The sequence below is a fragment of the Phyllostomus discolor genome, chromosome 14 (assembly GCF_004126475.2).
Source record: "Phyllostomus discolor isolate MPI-MPIP mPhyDis1 chromosome 14, mPhyDis1.pri.v3, whole genome shotgun sequence".
NCBI lineage: Eukaryota > Metazoa > Chordata > Mammalia > Chiroptera > Phyllostomidae > Phyllostomus > Phyllostomus discolor.
This window is the reverse complement of record NC_040916.2, coordinates 25,346,211-25,366,049: the sequence shown is the minus strand read 5'-3', so window position 1 is coordinate 25,366,049 and position 19,839 is coordinate 25,346,211. Positions and strand designations below refer to the sequence as shown.

Below are 19,839 nucleotides of genomic sequence, written 5' to 3'. Positions count from 1 at the left end.
CCACACCCTCCAGGACGCGCAGGGGCTGCGGGAGGTTGTTGAACTCCTTCTCGAAATGCCGCAGGGCCACAGTGGTGATCTGGGATTGCCCCCTGTGCACGCTCCCAGAATCCCACTGGACGAGGACAGGGCCTTGTTTGATACAAACGGTATTCCTTCTCAGAATTTCCTCCTTCATAAGCCTCGAAGGCCAAGTTTCTGCTCTTGGCCAATTCAGTAATGGATGTTCTGTGTTGCCATGGCCCCCCTCCCTTTTTAAAAAAATTTGGGAGCGTATTTTATCTCCTTTCTGGTCTTGGTTTGTTTTGTTCTGTAGTTATTCGCTATTAATGTTTAAACATACCCTTAGCAGGCTGCCGCTGATGAGCGATACTGTTTTGAACCGCGTTACCCCTTAGCCGTTTGCTGCGTAAAGAAAATACGCACTGCGTGAATTATTCTGAACGGTGTGGAAAATCGGAGCCTCAGCCCCCTTCCTGCCCTTCAAAATCACTGGAGACTCCAAAATTGTTCCTCCCGTGAGTCACCTCCACTGATATCCACCCTGTGAGAAATGGGAACCGAGGCACTTAAAACATTCACTTGTTTGTTTATGAAGAGCAGTAATAAACCCAGTGCCTATTAACGGAACACGCTTTATGAAAAACAATGATCTTTTCCAGAACAAGGAAATGTTAGTGAAGAGAGTGTCATTGTGTTTTGGTTTGTTTTGTTTTGTTTTTCATTTTGCCAGTCTCTTCAGGGTCTGGCTTGACAGGAGACAGCTGGGCTCAGGCACGGCTTTCCGGGTCCCTCTGCTCCGCTGGGCTGCTCTCTAGCCCGTGGGGACAGCGCCTACTCGGGGGAGAGGTGGGTTCGGGAGGGCGCAGGGGGCAAAATAAGGTGGCACGTGTCACATGTAGGTGCTTCCGAAAGCACGCGAGCAAGGACATCAGGTCTAAGGGCTATGGTAGCAGGAGTCACACCCCCACACCAGCCGGCGCGGGTGAGGCCAGGAAAAAGCGTTATTCCTGGGTGAGTCTTGTCCTGAGATTCACAGTGGCTGCCTTGGCAGATACAAAGCTTCGAGGAGCGCCAGCGGGGTCTGCCCCCCCGCCCCCCCCCCCGTGCTTGTTTCGTGTATTAACCCAGTCACTCTTATGGCCATGACAATGGGCCATGGATGTGTGATATCATCACTTAGCTATTTGTATTAGCGAACAATAGTGTCTTTAAGCTTTCACCAGGTTGTAACCGTCCTGACGCTTCCATGAATTACAAGTGTAATTGTCCCACCAGACGGCCTCTTTCTCCAGGCAGCTCCTGGCACATCCTTTTGGCTCCCCCTCCCTTAGGGTCCAGCAGCCTCGGATGCCCTCAGCAGATGGCCAGGCCCCCGACAGACAGGGGAGGCCGATTCACTGCCTTCCTCCAAGTTCCTGCCCAGCGCAGACATCAGCGGGACGCAGGGACTCAGGGGCTAAAGAAAGGCTTTTGCCCTTGATTGATTGTGTTGATCATGTCCCAGGAATGGGAGCTTTTCCTCTTTGGCAGGAGGGCTCCTTTTCTGCCCGTGGCTGCGGCATTGAGTAGGCGGCTACTTTTAAGGGCAAGTTCACGCACGTTCCATAATTGATACATGTCTAAAAAGTAGCACAACTCCGGAACAGACCTACAGAGGAGGTAACAAAGTAACAATATTTTAAGTGGAATGTAGCTTTCCAGGGAAGTGGCCTACTGTCAGGTTTTTCCAGGCTCGCTGGGTCTCTGCGTCCTCCCCACCCGCCTTTTTCACTTCTCCCACCGTCCGCTGGAGGGCGTCCTTGGCCCACAGCTCCCTCTCCGAGGAAGGAGAAAGTGAGGCTTGGAGAAGGGAGGGGTGGTGTCCCCAAGGTGAAGGTCGGATGAGTGACTGGGTTGGGACTAGACTCGGGATGTGTCTCATCTCAAGGCCCAGGGTCTCTGTCATTTGAATAATACGTTTTTACAGATAGGATTTTAATTACCATATTTTAGGACTTTTAAGATGCACCTAGGTTTTAGAGGAGGAAAATAGGGAAAAAAATCTGAAGCAAAAAATGTGGTAAAATATTTAATAACATAAGTAACATAGGCTGCGGCCCCCCTCCACACACACAGACACAGCGAGCCGGGTACGCTACATTCGGACTATAAGACGCACCCCCCTTTCCTCCCAAATTTGGGGGGAAAGCGTGTCTTATAGTCCAAAAACAGAGTATTTCTAATGGTCCCACCTGAATTTCCAAAATCGCCACAGTATTTCATTTTTTCTGGTGCTGCTCCAAATCACAAGCATGGAGAAGGAATTCTCCCAGAGCTTGCTTCCTGGTGGATCGTTGGGAATTTTTTCTCAGTATCCGTTTGCGGGGAGCAGTTCTGGGACTAAGACCCTTCCCTGGACGCCCGGCCTTTGTTCAGAGCCCCGGCCCTACCCGGAGTGGCCAGCAGAGCGCGCCCTCAGCCCGTCCTCCCTCCCTCCCTCTGCAAGGCTGGAGAGGCTAAGCACCTGGGCCCGTTTTTGTCAGCCCAGAGGACACAAGCCCCCAGGGGTGCAAGTGGAAAGAGGTGAGACCTTTGGTGACCTGTGCTGAGGATTTACACGTGGTCACTTCCACTCACGTTCCACTGGCCAAAGCCTGTGTCACCGAGCCGGGCCAAGTGAGGGGTCGCGGAAGCGCACACACCCTGCACACCGAGACCCCAGCAGAGGGCGCTGTTCCGAGCGGGGCGTTCTGCCCCAGGGGCGCAAAGGGCCGGGGCCAGCGAGTCAGTCCCCACGGAGCGCAGCGATGGTGGCCAGGAGGAGCCCTGTCCAAGGCCAGAAACGTGCGCCTGCTGCGGTTCCCTGGGAGATTTTGCGTGACGTGGCTTCTTCCCACCCCTGTGGCTGCGTTCGAGAGGAGGGAGGGAGGAGTCAGGCCCTCGGCTCCAATGAAGAACTAAGAGGTCGATTCCCCGCGTGTTCTCCTGTTTATGTATTAACCGCCCACCCGCCCACAGAAATGCGTCCCACCAGACGACCTCCAGGGCGGGCACCAGTCACTCCCCTGTTTGGACAAAGATGAAGTCCGATCTTTCAAGTCTCCAAGCGACAGGGCAGAGGCCCAGCGTGGACGTCGGACATCTGGCCCACTCCGAGGTTCAGGACGAGGAGGCCCAGGCGGAGACCAGGGACCCGACTTCGCGAAGCCACTTACACGGGGACGTGCTCAGTGTCTAGTCCGCGCTCGGCCCTCGGGCCCTGCTTGTTGGCAGTTACAGACTTGTACAAAGTGGGGGGAGGGGTGCCCCGAGACCATGACTGAGCCCAGGGGGAGGAGGGTCCCCGCTGGTCGGGTCCCCTCTGAAGAGTTAGACCAATCTCCTTCACCAAATTGCGGTCAGGCGCCTCCAGGCTCTTCTCCAACAGGCCTCTACCTTGAGAGCCCCAGGCCCCGCCCCCCTCCCCGTCCTTGCCGACCCAGCCCCGATTTAGCAAGAATCTCGCTGAGTCATCTCAGAGCGATCCCACGAGTGCTTATCAGTCTGATCGATCTAGACCGCCCTCTGCAAGAATCCTGGAGTTAAATCGGCTCCGCTGGAATCCCGCAACCCTCGCGCCTCTTGGCAAACTCGCAGCCGCTGACCCCTCACTCCGTTGGGCCCTGACTCCCGGACGTGTCTTCGCGGGCTTCTCCACTGAGTGGGTGGCTCTCCCCCGCTTGCGAGAGTCGGGACACCTGTCTCCATAATCCCCGGGAAGCTCTTCCTTTCCGCTTTAACAAGTGTCAGAATCATTTTTCCCCCAATGTGTCCCCAACAAAACCCAAGTCCGGAAGCTCATTCTGGAAGGAGAAGGGCTTCCGGCTTCTCCGCTCACTAGTTGTGCGCCCCACGGGAGAAAAAAATTTTTTTGAACTTCTCGGGAAGGATCCCTTTAGACACTTACTCCGTCCACGAGATTCCACGTTTGGGGTGTAACAGGCAGCGACTGCACAAACCAGGAAGTTCCTTCCGCCCGTCTATTAACAAGTTCTTCGCACGTGCCTGCTCGGACAGAGCGGGAGCGCCCCCAAACACTGCGCACACGCGCCCCACGCGCCCCTGCAGCCCCCCGCCGGGTTGCTCTGCACCGCGCATTTCTTGAGGCAGAAGAGGGTGCCCGGGTGCAGACCACGGGTGAGTGCTCAGGAGCACAGGGGCGTGTGCACGCGGTCACACTCGTTAGAACGCAGATCCGGTCGGTTCCCGCCGCCTCCACCGGAGGTCGCGCGCAGCCCGCAGGAGGCCGAGTGCACCCGGGCGCGCGGGGCGGGAGGGGCGCGCGGGGCGGCCGGAAGCCGCGGGACGAGGGTGGGAGCGGGCGCGTCCCCGGGCGCAGCGCCTGGTGACATCACGCGCTCCGCCCCTCGCCTCCCAACACGCTCAGCTCGCGGCCGGACCCTCCCTCTCCCACCACGTGTCCTCGCGCTCCCTCCCGAGGGGCCGCGCGCTCGGGCCGCCGGAGAGACGGCGGGATGGCGCTGTGACAGCCGGGCCGGAGCTTTCGGCGCCCCCCCGCGTCCCGGCCCGCACCCGAGGTCGGTCCGGAGGTGAGTGCGCGCGGCGGCGCCGAGCGCGCGCATGGGGCGGGGGGCGGGGGCAGGGAGGCGGGGACCCTCCCCGGGCCGGGCGGCGGGGCGGGGGGCCGGGGCTGCAGCTGCACGGCCGCCGCCTTTGTTGCGGGCCGGCGGGAGGCGGGCGGCGCCGGCGCTCGGCAGGTGCGCGGGGCCGGACCCGGCCGGCGGCGCGGGGGCCGCGGAGAAGGGAACTGGGACAAGATGGCTGGAGGGACCCCAGCGGTCCCGGGCGCGGGCGGCGGCCGGCGGCCAGGCCGCGGGCACCCCGCCTCCCACCCCGGACCCGCTGCCCGAGAGCCGGCGGGGAGGCCGCAGTCAAGTTGGGGCCCCGGCTCTCGGGTCTGAAGCCTGTTCCGCGCGCCCCAGACCCCTCCCTGCCGCATTCGCGCGTCCTTTCCGGAAACATGGGAGAAGCCGACTTTGAACTCGAGAGCGGTGTTTTCTCCGGCCGCCGGGGAGGACGCCGCCCCCAAGACGCGCCCTCACGGCGCACCTAGTGACTGCCGGCCCCCAGAGGGCGGGAGCGCGGCCTCCCAGCTCCGCAGAAGAGGGCATTTGTTGTGCCCGGCGACAGCGAGGCAGCTCCCCGGGGCCGGGCGCCAGCCGACTGGCGCACCCTGCCGGGTATCCCGGTGTCACCCGCACTGTGTGTCGCTGGCTCCAGAATGACCATTTTCTGAGTGGCGGCCCTTCTGAGCCAAACCGCCCGCTGGTGCGGGAGCGGCCTGTAGGGGCGACCCGGCCCAGCAGGCGGCCTGTCTGCGCCCCGACACCTTCAGTGATCGGGAGCCAGCCTCCCTCTGGACCGCGGCCAGCTCTGGTGGCGCTGGCTCCGAGCATCCCGCCGTTCCCTGCGCTCTTCCGGGATGTTTACTCCTGCCGGCTGTGCCCGCCGATCTCTGCAGAACCAGCCCGGTCTCCTCCACAGAGCGCTTTTTAAATTTTCCACATATTGATTGTAGAGAGGGAGAGGAAGGGCGAGAGACAGAGCGAAACATCGATTTGTGGTTCCAGCCATTTGTGCTTCCAGTGGCCGAGTTCCCGATGTGCCCGGACTGGGGATGGAACCCACCACCTTGGTGTGCGGGGAGGACACTCGGACCAACCGAGCTGCCCGGCCAGAGCCCCCGGAGAGCTTTTTAAATATTTGAAGGCCGCTACGTAGGTTCCTTGCCTGCAGCCTTTCCTTACACCGCAATTAAAGGTGCCCCCTTCCAGCCTCCTGGCGCCTGCCCGGCTTCCTCCCCGGCCCGACTGCTCCCTGCCTTCGTCCCAGCCCCGCGGAGCCGGAGCTGAGAGGCTGTGTGGGCAGACCCCGGTCCCACCCCTCCGGGCCGGGAGGAGCCCGTGCCGGTCTGATTTCTCCCAACGCACCCTGCTGCTTGCAGACATGGAACCCGCAGCCTTCCCTCTGCACCTCGCCCTGAAAGTGGAGGAAGGGGAGGAAGAGGCTCAGAGCCCGGAACTGGAGGGTGGCCCCACAGACACGCAGAAGGTCCGCATCTGCTCCGAGAGCGCCTGGGTAAGTCCGGGTGTGGGGGGCCGAGCAGCAGGGCCCCGGGCTTGGTGTGAAGCCCTCCCCCCCCCACACACACCCACCCCCCAGGACGGACCCCAGGGAATAAAAATGGCCCGGCCCCGCGTGAGTGTCTGCGTGCCTGAGAAAACCGTGGTGCTGGGGCTTTAAGGGCTGTGTGGGAACCGAGCTGGTTACCTGGGCGGCCCGCCTGCCCGCCCAGGAGGCCAGGCCCAGCCTCTCCTGGACCCTGCGTTCCCTGCGCCCCGCCACGGCCAGCCACGCGGTCGACACCACGGAGCGTGTGTTGACTTACGCTGAAGAAAAGGGGCTCTGACTGTTGTTAGGTGGTGAGGCAGCTGTCTGCCCTGGACGGTGGAGAAAGGCGTCAGGGCGTCACAGCAGGGGACAGGGGTGTGGCTGCACCCGGAGGACAGTAGAGACCAGGGGGGTCTTAGAGCCAGGAGGCAGCGGGGGGGTGGGGGGAGTCGGTGGAGGAAGAAGTGCCTGGGGTGGGGGGTTCTTGCTGAAGGCAGCCCAGGGCTCTCGGGTGTCCAGGGTCGGGTGGGCACCCCACGGCAGGATTCTCGCTGAAGCTGAATAGGTCAGGCTGAGCACAGGAAGGGACCTTGTGGGGAAGGGGGCCAGGGGCCCCCTGACACAAGGCCAGTGAGGAGAGAGCCTGTCACTTCCGATGAGACCGGGCTTCACGGGGCTGGCGTGGGGAGAGCTGGGCTCCCGGCGGGCCTGGGTGGAGGAGGGGTTGGGGTGCAGCAGCTGGGAGTGTGGCGCACCCCCAGACAGGACAGTGGGCCAGAATGTGGGTTCACCCGTAAAAACGTCCGTGCGACGGACAGAGTTCCAATTCGGTGTGACTGTTCACGGTGGACGGTGAACGTTTTCAGTAGCACCAAGCTGGCGTCCCTGTTCCCAGCTTGGTCCTCCTCTGCTTCTGGGCGTCATCGGCACAGCCACCTCCTGTGGGTCCTGTGGCGTCCGTCAGTGGTCAGCGGTCAGAGAGTCGTGGTGTCGCCAGGTCAGCGGCTCCCTTCCTGCCTGAGGGGCAGGGTGCAGGGAGCTGAGCCTTCGCCCCAAGGATACACGTCCTTGCCCCTTGGCCTTAAAACGCCCCCTGAGGTGGACCCTCCCGGGCCGTGCGTTCTGCCACGCGAGCGCCCTGTCCCGACAGCGTGGACTGGGAACGCAGCATTACCCCCAGGCTGCGGTTCGGCGGCCCCACGGCGGAGGCTGCACCTGTGCCTGCCTCTTCCGTGTCCGCTGCCCGCCTGTGTGCGCTCCTCCTGGCTCTGGTCCCCTGCGGCTGGGGACACCCAGGAGGACCAGCGGGGCTCGGAGCAAGACCTCGAGGCTGCAGGAGCCCTGGGCTCTGAGGCCAAATCAGCCTGCCCGGCATGTCTGGGGTTCGGAATGGCGGACCTTGGAGAGAGGAGCAGGAAAGGGGGTGCCCGAGGCTGTCGGGACAGCGAGAAGGGTACGGGGCGAAGACTGCTCCCTGGGGGGGGGGGGGGAATGGCTCAGTGCTGGGTGCTGTTGATGAGACAGGATTTCCCGGGGCGGGGGCGGGGGAGTTGCAGGTCTGGTGAGGGAGACAGGGACACCAGCAGAGGGCGGCCTTTGGGGTGTTGCGCTGGCAGCCGGCTCCGGGGGCAGGGGTCACACTCCGGCAGGGCAGCTCCGGAGGCTTCCTGGAGGAGGCGAGCCTGGGCCTGGTCCCGATTCACCGGCAGCCCTGCCCCCAGCTGCCTCCGCTGCTGGGGACCGCTGCGGTGGTCATGCCTGGGGGAGGGGTAGTGGGGAGTGGAAGAGCCCGTTGGCAGCATCTCCTGGGTAGAGGCCCAGGTGGTTGGGGGGCATCCTCAGTGCCCAGCACAGCCCCCAACAGGGAACCGTCTGGACGGAAATACCAGCTGTGCCCAAGTGCAAGAGCCCTGCTCCAGGGCATGAAAATAGGGGCTCGAGTTCCAGGCCCGCGGGTGGCCCCAGCGCCTCGGTGGAAGCCTCGAGGGCAGTGCTGGGGGCAGCAGGCCTGCGAGCCAGAACCGGACTGGAACCTGAGGTCCAGGCGGGAAGAGGAGTGAGAAGTGGGCGGGGCCGGGCCTCCCGCCTCTCTGCAGCGCCACCCCTGTGCGGCCGGCCCGCCAGGGTGCCTGGGCGCTGGAGGCAATGGCCCTGCGGATGAGCCCTGGGGTGCCGGCTGCTGGGCGGCGGGGCTACAGGAAGAGCGTCTGGCTGGCCTGCGCCCGAGCAGAGGGAGGGGCCCAGGCCAGGAAGGGCAGCCAAGGCGGACCGCGGGCTGGGCCGCCCGGCGTCTGAGCCCTGCCCAGGGCTGCCCTGTCTGCCTGCGTCGCGCTCAGCCAGATAAAAGGCCTCTGCGGAGGGAGGGGCCGGCGCAGCAGGCCTGGCGGGAGCCGGGCTCGGTGACTGTCACCGAGGGCAGCTGTGCGGGGACTGTCGGAGCCGCGCTCTGCGTGCCCCCGGGGCACAACGGGGGCCTGTGCGAAGCTGCTCCGCGGCTCGGCCGCCTCCTCACTGCGCAGGCGCGCGGTGGATGGCGGTCACCCGGCCCAGAGCGCCCTGCGCCCCCGAGTGGACCACCCCTCTGAAACGGCAGGACGGCCAGCTCGGCGTCCTGTGTTATCAGCGAAGGGAAGGGACTATAAAAATAGGTTTGGTGCAGATCTGGAATTTTCTTGGGAGCGCGCAGGCCGCGGGGAGTGGTGGAAAAGCCTGGAAGGGGCGGGGACGTCGGGGGCGGGGCTTCGGGAAACTGCGGGCGGGAGGTCCCGATGGAGGAAGTCTCGGGGCATCGCGAGACCCAGCCGCGTGGCCCTCCGGGAACCTCACACGTAGGGGGGGTTTGCCCACGCTTCTCCGAAGTCCAGGCGCGCTTCCGTGTCACTTAAAGCGTCACCGTCACTTGAGACTAGTGCAGGCGGGCGAGAGAAGGGAGGCTGACAGTGTTTGCTAACAGCCTGTTGAGGTGCGGAGCCCAGGCTCCGCCCCCGGGCGCTGGCGTCCTGGTGGGAGAGGCGGCCGCCGGGTGGCGTTCTCCCGGGTGGGGGAGAGGACGTTCAGTGTGCTAAGTGCCACCCGGAGGTGAGCCAGGGCGTGGCTGGGAACGGGAACCTCCCAGAGTGGGAGACCTGGGGGTGGGCACCGAGGTCGTAGGCCAGGTGGCTGGGGTGCAGCCGGGCTCGCAGGTGGGGGACAGCGGAGGCCTGGCCACCGAGGAGGCCGCTGGGCTCTGCAGGCCTGGGGTCTGGGGGTCCCACAGTGCCCGGCCGGCCCCATGTCTGGGCTGTGTGTCCTTGGACGGAAAGAGGCCCTCTCCGAGCCTGTCTCCTCCCTGACGAATTAACGTGGTCAGGGGGACAGCGAGGGAGGTCCAGGGCTCTCCTGGGGTGCTGCCCGTGTGGCGGGGGTGGGGGGGTGGGGAGGGGATCCGTGGACTTGGGGAGTGTGGAGGAAAGGCCCGTGCGTCTGAGGGACGGGTGCCCGGGGCAGCCATTGGCTGTACACACAGCTGGTGAGACCGTCGTCATTGTCAGCACCTGGGCCCCAGATGCAGCCTGGGCACAGCGTTGGAAGCAGCAATCAAGGGAGCCAGCCTGAAGGAAGGGGCCCAGTGGTTCCTCACCGCCGAATGTGGTGACCTTTGGAGGACTTTTAGTGATCACAGGGAAAAGAACGTTGTTACAAGAAAAGCAAATAGTTGAATAAACAAGAGGAGGTCGGTGGGGGTGGTGTGGCCGCCTTTAGCTGCCAAGTGTCCCTCCCCGCTGGGGGACCGGAGGGACAGTCCTCTGTCCTCAGGGCTTCTGTGCCCGGGTCCCGTCTGATGAGTGTGCTCTGGAATGTTCTTACACACACAACTCTTTGTCCTCCTGCTCGTGCGCCTGGCACGGGCCGGTCGCCCCGTGGTGGCTGGCTCCTCGCTGGCTGCTGTGGGTTCGGGGTCCGACATGAGGGCCGGTGGGAAATGCAGACCAGTGCCCGGGAACCTCTGCGGCCCAGGCGGGACAGGGACTTACTGAGCTTACACCAAACCCAGCCCTGTCCGAGGGCTGAGGATAGTGACCAAGGGAGTGAGTGGGTTGGGATGTGGGGGTGTGGGGCCCGCTCTGGGGGTGGGGAGCTGGGTGTGTCCGTGTCTGGCTCTGGAGTGAGGCAGGGTTACCAGTCTCTGGTGTGTGTGTGGGGGGGGGGGCGTCCCCGGCCTGGAACTCGGTGACCGGGGGCTCCTCCTCCAGGTGCAGCCAGTGGGGGCGGTGGGCCCGCAGGGCACAGGGACCTGGGCTGGGTCCCCCTCCGCCTGCTGCGGCCTCACAGATGATGCCCCTCCCACGGAGGGGGCAAGGCCCCTCCCACGGAGACGGAGGTGTGGGCCACGCACGTCCCTGGGAGCCCCTGAGCAAGGCCCGCTCCATCCCAGGTGCCCGCCCTCTTCGACGAGGTGGCCATCTACTTCTCCGACGAGGAGTGGGAGGTGCTGACCGAGCCGCAGAAGGCGCTGTACCGGGAGGTCATGAGGATGAACTACGAGACCGTGCTGTCCCTGGGTGAGGCTTCCTGTCCCCTGTCTCTTGGAGGCTCTGGGCCCGGAGAACGGCCGCCGTGCCCCCGGGGTGGTGGAACCCAGCTCCCTGCCTCCTGACCTTGGCCTCTGTGCCCACGTAACTCCCCGTGTCGCACTCAGGCAGGGGTGGGACTCAGGCAGGGGTGTGAGTATTGTGTCCCTCTCCTCGGTGACCCGTGCTGCTCTCAGGACGGACAGTCCTCATGCAACCCGGATGTCCCCATAAAAAAAACAAAACCCAGACGTCACCATTCCTGCCAGCCTCAGGAGCTCGGGGACACGCCCCAGGGAGCCTTGCCCGCTCCCAGCCTGGATGGCCAGGCTGCCAGAATGTCACTGCAGGGATCTCGCCGTGGGAAGGTTCACTAGATCGCCGGCTGCTAAAGGCCACTATTTTTGTGGCCACCAGGTCTGGCCCTCGTTAGCGGAGAGCCGTGAACTCCTTGGAGAGGCCTGTTGCCCATCAGACTTTTCCCCTGAGGGTCCCAAGCCCCTTTCCCCGTCTTCCGCACATCTCCACAGTGAGAGGACTGGGGTGGGGGGGACCCTAAAGCACCGGCTTTGGCGGCCCCCGGAACCTGTGTCACTTCTCTGGACAGAATTCCCGTTCCCAAAGCCAGACATGATCTCCCGGCTGGATGGGGAGGCGGAGTCTCAGAGCCCGGACGCTTGGCAGCTCCAGGGAGGAAGCTTTGCAGGTACGGCCACGAAGCCGGTCCAGCGCCCGTCACGCACGGGACGGGGGCTTCACCAGGCAGGGGTTTAAGTTTCCACGTTTGTTCTGGGGGGCCTGTGAGAGGGAGGCAGGGCAGCGAATCTAAAAACCTCCTCGCCAGTGCTGTGTGGCCTCAGGCAACTGCCTTGACCCCTCTGAGCCTCCCTGTCTTCCTCTGTCCCCTGTGGGTAAGACGTGTCAGTGTGAGCTCGAGGAAGCCGACAGAAGCTGGTGAGGCATCGGGCCCAGCCCACGCCCGTCCGGCTTCGCTCGCCTTCCCTCTGGGGGAACAGTTGCAGGTGCCACGTGGCACTGATTCTCGGACACATGTCCCCGCCACGTCCCTGAAATTGAGAACGCCTCTTAAACTTAGGGCGCATTTCACAGCTGGTGACGTCTTAGTTTGGGTGAGAAGTGGCCGTTTCCCCGAGTTGTCACCAGTCTCTGTGACCCCTCCCCGCTGTAAACGCACAGTGAAACCCGGTTCTCGCGCGCACTGGTGTGCCAGAACCGCTCCTCTGCCTGGGGAGCTGCACCTGCTGGGCCAGGTCTCTGCTCTGTCCTTGCTCCAAGGGACGTGGCTCAGCCCACGGCACAGCCACATTCTGTCCTGTGACGGAGGCGTGGGTTATGTTTCGCTGCTCGTCCACGTAAGAGTTACTGTGACCCAGACGTGGCCCGAGCTCGTACCTGGGCTGGGTCCCCAGCTCTGCCTCCTTCTGGTGCAGCTCCCACGATGCCCTTCACTTCCATCGCCTCCTCCACACAGTGGGGGGTGGTGACCCGCAAGGCAGTGGCATCCGTCCCTTTCGTGACGACCCCGGGGGACCTCCGGTGAGGGCGTTCTTGGCAGTCCCACGACAGAGTCGGGGAGCGGGCCACACGTCACTGTGCTCACCGGCCCCTCCCCGCCTGTCTCCCAGAACACGAGGAAGCGGACGTCAAGCCTCCGGACTGGGCCGGCCCCGTGCACACTGTGGCCCCGTTCCCGCCACCGCCGCCACAGCCCCTGGACGGCTTCGGGCTCCGCCTGCCCCGGGACATCGCCGACCTGCCCGAGTGGGGCGAGGGGTACCCCTTCTACATGGCCGTGGGCTTCCCGGGGTACGACCTCTCGGCCGACGACCTGGCCGCCAGGTTCCAGTTCAGCCGGGGCGTGCGCCGCAGCTACGACGCGGGCTTCAAGCTGATGGTGGTGGAGTTCGCCGAGGGCACCAACAACTGCCAGGCGGCCAAGCAGTTCGGCGTGCTGGAGAAGAACGTGCGCGACTGGCGCAAGGTGAAGCCGCAGCTGCAGAGCGCGCACGCCATGCGGCGGGCCTTCCGGGGCCCCAAGAACGGCCGCTTCGCCCTGGTGGACCAGCGCGTGGCCGAGTACGTGCGCTACATGCAGGCCAAGGGGGACCCCATCACCAGGGAGGCCATGCAGCTGAAGGCCCTGGAGATCGCCCAGGAGATGAACATCCCCGAGAAGGGCTTCAAGGCCAGCCTGGGCTGGTGCCGCCGGATGATGCGGCGGTACGACCTGTCGCTGCGGCACAAGGTGCCGGTGCCCCAGCAGCTGCCCGAGGACCTGACCGAGAAGCTGGTCACCTACCAGCGCAGCGTGCTGGCGCTGCGCCGGGCGCACGACTACCAGGTGGCCCAGATGGGGAACGCGGACGAGACGCCCATCTGCCTGGAGGTGCCGTCCAGGGTCACCGTGGACAACCAGGGGGAGAAGCCCGTGCTGGTGAAGACGCCGGGCCGCGAGAAGCTGAAGATCACCGCCATGCTGGGCGTCCTGGCGGACGGCCGGAAGCTGCCGCCCTACATCATCCTGAGGGGCACGTACATCCCGCCGGGGAAGTTCCCCAGCGGCATGGAGATCCGCTGCCACCGCTACGGCTGGATGACGGAGGACCTCATGCAGGACTGGCTGGAGGTGGTGTGGCGGCGGCGCACGGGCGCTGTGCCCAAGCAGCGCGGCATGCTGATCCTGAACGGCTTCCGGGGCCACGCCACCGACTCGGTGAAGAGCTCCATGGAGAGCATGGACACCGACATGGTCATCATCCCGGGGGGCCTGACCTCGCAGCTGCAGGTGCTGGACGTGGTGGTGTACAAGCCGCTCAACGACAGCGTGCGCGCGCAGTACTCCAACTGGCTGCTGGCGGGCAACCTGGCGCTCAGCCCCACGGGCAACGCCAAGAAGCCGCCCCTCGGCCTCTTCCTGGAGTGGGTCATGGTGGCGTGGAACAGCATCTCCAGCGAGGCCATCGTCCAGGGCTTCAGGAAGTGCCACATCTCCAGCAAGCTGGAGGAGGAGGAGGACGTCCTGTGGGAGATCGAGGGCGAGCTGCCGGGCGGCGGGGAGGTGCCGGCGGAGGGCAGAGCCGAGAGCCGCTGAGCGCCCGCGCGGCCGAGGTAAGCGTCGGGGGCAGGTGGGCGGTGCCCCGAGGGCGCCCTGTTGTGTTCCGCAGGCGGCGGTGACAGGCGGTCGGCGTCGGCTCCTTCCTGGGAAGCTCCTGGGTGTGTGCTCTGCTCCGTGGCCCGGCCCCGGGGCACCCGTGCACATTCATGGAACACCAGCAAGGGGTCCGCGGCCAGAAGGCGCTCGGTCTGCCTGCTGGGCCAACGAGGTGTTGTGGGAAGAACCCACGTTTGTTCCCGTTGCAAGTCGGGGTGATCCTCCTGGAGCAGACGCACTGTCGGACCCTGAGCTCAGGGCTCGCTCCTCCTGGGGGGCTCACTTCTCCTGGGGGGTCTCGCTGACGCTGGCTTTTCCCAGTGTTTTAACGCTATGTGGTGCTCTCCATCATGACCTTCTCGGGCACTCAGCGGTGAGCATGATTGCTTGCAGCCCATGGTTGTCTGAAGGAAGGCATTTCTAAATTGCATCTTTGGGCCAGAGTAACAGCAACAGAGGGCGCGCGTCTAGGACTGGCGGACAGAGGGCGGGGGGTGGGGGCTGGCCTGCGGGGCCGGAGTCGAGTCAGGAAGGGAGACGGCTGAGACGGCTGAAAGGGCAGGGGGGTCGGGGTTCTCCCAGGGAGGACAGCGGTCCCCCCCACCCCCGTACCTTGAGCAAGAACGGCCCGGACAGCGGGAGACACGGCCAGAAAGAGCAGGAGACTCACGTCCCGCTCTGGTCCTCATCCCTCCAAACAGGGTGTGTTTGGCAGGGAGGGGCCGCTCCTCCGAGGACCGGGGGCCGGGGGCTGCCTCGAGTCACCTTCCTGTTAAAGTGTGAGCCGGTGTCCCGTCTCCCGACCTCTCTCTGAAGGACACACTGAGCGAAGTCTTGCCACCCCCACACGCTGTCCAGGGGGCCCCCAAGTCACGTCGAGCTCACGTTGCTGGGCCCCGTGCCACTGGGGATCCCTAGACGGGCAGAGGGCCAAGGAGTCCTTACCGGGACAGTAGAAATCAGCAAACTGCTTGTTTTTTGCTCCCTGCCCTTTGCCCCCTGCCCTTTGCCCCCTGGATTCGGCCTCCCTTCTCTCTCAGCACGCACTGCCGCTGTCAGGGCTCAGACTGTGACTTCCAGTGAGTGTGTTCCCTTTCTCACGTTACCTTTTGTCTCCCCTTGTTAGATACCATTTTTGTGCATTTTTACTGTCCAGGCTCACTGCCGCCTGTCGAAGGACTGGGTCAGACACGGCTTAGTGGGGGAGGGGGGCAGAGCGGTGTGTAGCTGCCCCGGTGCACGGAGGCCCCGACGGATGTCGGCCACCCGGCGCTCTGGGCAGCTGACCCTCTCCGAGCCGAGGGGTCAGAGCGCGGTACACAGGGCCTCCCGGGGACCCAGGAGACCGGTGGGCGTCGGACAGCCCCTTCTCATCACTGGAAATTGGAGGGATGGGAAAAGGACGCCTGTGGAAGGGCAGACGCGGTCCACAGTGCTCGGTTCGTTCACACCTGAGTTCTCTCTGTCTTCCAGCACATGCCGCTGTGTTTGCGACGGTGGGGGGGGGAAGCCCACGAGAAGACTGCAGACGACCCGGTGCACCGGCGGCGGCCGGTCTGGACGGCACGTCGCCCCTGACCCCCCCCCGGGCGTCCCGCCCCACCCCCGTGGGCGGCCGTGCGTCCAGCACCCTTCACTTCGCCCGAGACGTGCTTAGGAAAGACACTGCTCCTGCCCCATTCCTCGTGGCGGCGACGCTAGGGTCCGCCGGGAGACACCTGTACATACGGTGACGGAGGTTATTTCCTGGAGAAGAGGCCGTTCCTTCCACAGCAACAAAGAGCTCGTCGAAAGAGCACGCCACGCCACGCCAGCGGCACGCTTTCCGGGGAGGAAGCCTCACATCGTGGTTTTCTTCTGCCTTTAAAACTGCTTCCAGGGCCAGAGCCGGCCTGTCCCCGGCGAGGCAGGACTGCAGAGATGGCCACGCCGGGACCTGGGACCCGTGCTGTGTGCACGTCCCCCGCTCCCTCTTTTAGAGAAAGGAGGTGCTGGGGACCCCGGAATCCAGACATCCCGGCCGGGGACCAGCTGGGGGCTTTTCTGCAGATGAGCTAGGTTCGTGGGCAAGACACAGGCGAGTGGACGTGGTGCCGTTGTATTTATCTTCCCGATCAGGTTGGCAGCTAGACTTTTTCCGGGCCTCGTTGAACGGCCCCGGTTTCTGTTACGATTCTGTTCGACGGCCGGGCAGCCCCTGGCACGCGGGTGCCGCTGTTTCTCAGAGGTCAAGTGTGAGTGGTCCGCCGTCCGCATGGCACCAGCTTCCTCGCCGCCTGCGGTTTGTTTTCTTCGCTCCTTTAGTGTTTTTATCACGAGGGCGGGGGGAGGGGGTTTGGGTCTTTAGCCACAGCTGTTTCGAGCCCCGAACCTGCCACCCTCAGGACAGGCGGGAGGCCTCTCTGAGCTCTTACACTGTAGCGGTCCGCCTTCCCCTGTGGACCGTGGACCGAGTGTCGTGAAAACATTCCTTCAAAGCTACCAGCGCTGCAGAAGGCAGGCCAGGACCCCCCGGACAAAGCCATCGCTAGGAACGCCACCCCAGTGCCAGCTCTGGGGACGGCCTCCGCTGTCCTGCCCGCGCACTCTGCCCGTGCGTGTGTGCGGCGCGGTTCTCGGCATCTGACACACCTATCTCTACTCAGGTACTCGTTTTCCTATCGGCAAAACACCTCTCTCCTTTTTTAAAACCGGTGTTCCTCCACACGGGGGAGTGTCACTTAGTGTCTGGGATCGGAGTGACTTCCCGTGTCTGAACTGTTTCCCAAACTGGACCGCGTGCTTCATCCTCTCGAGTGGCTTCGAAACCCAGCTACTTGGCATTCCAGGAGTTTCCATTCCCTCCGGTTCCACTTAAGTTATCCTCCATGTTCCTGGCTGCTGCCCCTACTGCTGTCCTGTTTGACTTGCTTTGGGAGCGTGAAGGACTCTGGGAGACCGGATGCTGGGCGCCCGCCCCTGGAGCCGCGGGGTCTGGCAGAGACGAGTGGCTGGTGGGTTCGGCTCCTGACACATTCCGCCAACACCTCGAGTCCCGGCGGCCGCCAGCAGGGGGCGCTGTGCGGGCTGCCCGGCGCCGGGACGCCCCTGGGGAGGCGGCTCTGCTCTCCGGCTCCCTAGGCGCCCGCTGCCACTGACTCCGTTCCGACCTCTGCCTGGTGGCCCCGGACCGACACTAGCACACGTGGAGACGTAGCCGCACTCCCCAGTAGGTAGGCGCTGACCCCGACAATAAACTTGGATAAACGAGAGCATGGGCTGTGGCGCTTTTCTTACCACTTACCTGCTCGGATGGGGAAAAGTCACACGTCAGACCACCCTGGTCCCCTCACTGTCCGTGGTACCAGCACGTGACCCCCTGGGGGCAGAAAGCATCTGCTGGGGGTGGGGGGACTCTGGGGGTGGGGGGAGAAAGGCTTGTCCCTCCCTGGGTCACGGCTGGGCGGCCCGGGAGCGGCGCGTTCCCAGAATCACGCGAAGGGCACCCGCAAAGGCGCGGTAACGCTGAGTGAGCGAGCGAGCGAGAGGTTTCTAGCACACCGACAGACAGAAGACTTGGAAACCCACTCCGCACGTTTCTTCAGGGAGGAAAGCGTGACGTGCCGCCCTCTGTGTGCCCTCCCACGCCGCGTGTGCAGTGACACGAGCCCCTGACAGGTCACTGTGCCCGTAGAGCCAGCAGGCAGTGGCCTGCGTTCAGAGTGGCCTCGACAAGACGTCCCCCTTTATGAGCCACCAGGATGAAGTTCCCATCCGACGTGTCGGCCCCAGCACCTGCTTACCTCCTGGAGGCTGTCTGGTCAGGGGTCCGAGCCGAGACGGGACAGGCCTTGGCCCCAGAGGACAGGGACCCCTGCCGCAGGTCACCATGAAGTCCCACCAGCCACTGAGGCGGCAGGGAGCAGGTCAGGAGGATGGAGCCTGGTTGGCAGCAGCCGTGGGTGGTCGGGTGTCAGGAAGGTGCTGAGCCAGCGCTTGGGGCACCTGTGACACGGCAGGTGGGCCCCTGAGCACCTGGTTTTGCACAGCAAACCTGCAGGTCCGACACTGCGTGCGGTTCCTGGCTGAAACAATCAGCCTGATTCTGGCTGGGGCTACCTGGGGCCTCTCGGCATTGCTGCTGGTCGGAGTGTGTGCTGCATGGTGCTCTGTGCGGAGTCCTCAGCTGGCCCAGGGCCAGTGGTGGGGCCAGCGCCAGCTAGGACTGGAATGGGTGCCCGAGCCTCTCAGGGGCTCTCCAGAAACCGTCCCACGTGTCACACTCCCTACCTCCCTGCCCTCGGAGTGTGGCCCCAAACGGGAGGAGAAGGGAGTCCACTGGGGTCCTGTGGACCCTCAGATGCAGGTCGAGTGCTAGAGAGGAACCTCCCTGTTAGCATGGGGGTGGAGCCCGCCCTGGTGACCCCCACAGCCTCTGCACCCGGGACGTGAACTGTCTCACACACTTAGCCGCGAGGCCTGGGGGTGAGTCATCCAAACAGAACCCCCCAGTCTGGTGCGATGCGGATTCAGCCCCCCCCTCCCCCCTGAACCCTCACTGCTGGGGCATCACCACCTCGAGGTCTAAGGGCCTTTCAGACTTGGGCCAGCCGCCAGCGGGAACCCGGCGGTCTGCCTTCCCCTCCCCAGTCTGCCGTGGTTCACAGAGCGCAGGAGAGGTGGCCTGCCTCGGCTGGAAACTACTTTTTCATCGTCCTCGTCTAGAACGTTCTTTTGACGTGTCCTGCTGAAGTCTGGTTGCACAGGGCTTTCCAGGTGTCTGTAGACGGCAACACCCCTTATCTGCTTAGTAAACAGTTTTCTCCCAAAAGGTTTATTTGTCACATTTAAGGTACAGAATCAAATACTCAGATCCAGACACGGACCCGTTTGGACCTATGTACACGCACACCAATAACCCACAGAGAGTCCCATTCTGACGCGGCCGACCCCTGACCAGCGCGGTGGGAACCGTGGCTGCGCGCAGGCGCGCGCGCTCCCGCGAAATGCCGCGGGCGCATGCACTCGCAACTGCAGACGACCAACCGCAGCTGGGAGTCCAGACGCTTCCACGCCGTGTCACGTCGGGGACTGGGGCACCCGCGGATGTGGGATCAGTGGGGGGTCCCGGACAGCTCAGTGTCGGGGAGTCACAAATTACAGGCGAATTTGTGGCTGCGTCGGGGGTCGCGCCCCTCACGCCTGCATTGTCCAGGGCCGACCGCACGTCCGGCAGCCCTCTTGAGGAAAAAGCCACGCGTGCGTGGAAAACAGACTGGGTCCTCAGCGACACGGCCAAGTGCGAGTCCTTTTCCCTTTACCGTCTGAGCGGGTAGAGACACGTTTCATAGGAACAGGGGGACGACCGCGTAGGACTCAGCACGCCCACGTGGAGCACGGGAAACATTCTGCGGGAACGATGAACAGGCGGACCCGTCCATCACAGTCTTCGGGCACATGGACCACGGGAAGGAAACGCGAGTCAGGAGAAGGCAGTTCATGGGGTCGTCCCAGGGCGGCGCCTGCCTGGCACCTGGGGCCGAGTGAGCGCCCCCTGCAGGCTCTGCTGGGGACTCGTGCGCACAGATGTGGTCCCCGCGCAGGCAGACTCGTAGCGACCGCTTCACGGCTGCAACGCAACGCATACTTCACGCCACGTCTCTGTACAAAAAGTCCTGTTCGCACGTCCCCGTCAGTCTCGGAGTGCGGACGGGCCGCGAAACCGCCCATTCTCAGTCACCGGTGCAGGTGGGGGCGCTCCTGCCGGTGGGCGGGGCATGCCCGTGGGTGGGTGGGGCTCAGCAGAGCAGCAGCCCCTCCTTGGCCGCCAGGCGCTGCCTGTGCACGCGGTCCTGCTGCAGCTCCTCGTGGTTCGGATGCCAGAGCTTCGTGATGACCCTCTCGATGTTGAGGGCGTACACGGTGTGCGTGGGGATGACCTCCCGGTGCACCTGGGGCAGACACGAGCACCCTCAGTCACACTTC

General features: G+C 64.1%; 2 protein-coding genes and 1 long non-coding RNA gene across 7 annotated transcripts in view; 1 reads left to right on the top strand and 2 right to left on the bottom strand.

The window, feature by feature from the left end:
• Nucleotides 1-4,441: 4,441 nt before the first annotated feature.
• On the top strand, nucleotides 4,442-17,126 carry POGK (pogo transposable element derived with KRAB domain). Of its 3 annotated transcripts, XM_028531059.2 has the most exons (6): nucleotides 4,442-4,571; nucleotides 5,987-6,120; nucleotides 10,568-10,694; nucleotides 11,311-11,409; nucleotides 12,350-13,832; nucleotides 15,349-15,417. In XM_028531059.2, exons 2-5 carry the CDS (start codon nucleotides 5,989-5,991, stop codon nucleotides 13,813-13,815), a joined length of 1,824 nt encoding a protein of 607 aa, XP_028386860.1. In that variant the 5' UTR covers nucleotides 4,442-4,571; nucleotides 5,987-5,988; the 3' UTR covers nucleotides 13,816-13,832; nucleotides 15,349-15,417. The 3 variants fall into 3 exon arrangements, with proteins under 3 accessions (XP_028386860.1, XP_035871752.1, XP_035871751.1); XM_036015859.1 differs by lacking the exons at nucleotides 4,442-4,571; nucleotides 5,987-6,120 and adding an exon at nucleotides 8,655-8,801 and having other exon boundaries at nucleotides 15,349-17,126; XM_036015858.1 differs by lacking the exons at nucleotides 4,442-4,571; nucleotides 5,987-6,120 and adding an exon at nucleotides 9,705-10,228.
• LOC118498247 overlaps nucleotides 16,081-19,839 on the bottom strand; it is a 21,743-nt gene continuing 17,984 nt past the window's right edge. The window contains exon 3 of the long non-coding RNA XR_004900772.1: nucleotides 16,081-16,139. This is a non-coding gene — a long non-coding RNA (uncharacterized LOC118498247). The remainder of the gene's footprint in view (nucleotides 16,140-19,839) is intronic.
• The window catches only part of TADA1 (transcriptional adaptor 1), a 10,717-nt gene continuing 9,541 nt past the window's right edge, over nucleotides 18,664-19,839 (bottom strand). For 2 of the 3 annotated variants that reach the window (XM_028530690.2, XM_036015861.1), the window contains exon 8: nucleotides 18,664-19,805. In XM_028530690.2, the coding sequence (XP_028386491.1) occupies nucleotides 19,653-19,805 (153 nt within the window). In that variant the 3' untranslated portion in view covers nucleotides 18,664-19,652. The remainder of the gene's footprint in view (nucleotides 19,806-19,839) is intronic. The other variant, XM_036015860.1, reaches the window with a different exon arrangement.

Excerpts from the sequence above, each read along its gene's own strand:
- POGK (XM_036015858.1), top strand. The coding sequence starts at position 9,974 with ATGAGTGTGCTCTGGAATGTTCTTACACACACAACTCTTTGTCCTCCT. Across the intron at positions 10,229-10,567 it reads GTGACCAAGGGAGTGAGTGG|GTGCCCGCCCTCTTCGACGA; the intron begins GTTGGGATGTGG and ends GCTCCATCCCAG. Across the intron at positions 10,695-11,310 it reads CGAGACCGTGCTGTCCCTGG|AATTCCCGTTCCCAAAGCCA; the intron begins GTGAGGCTTCCT and ends TTCTCTGGACAG.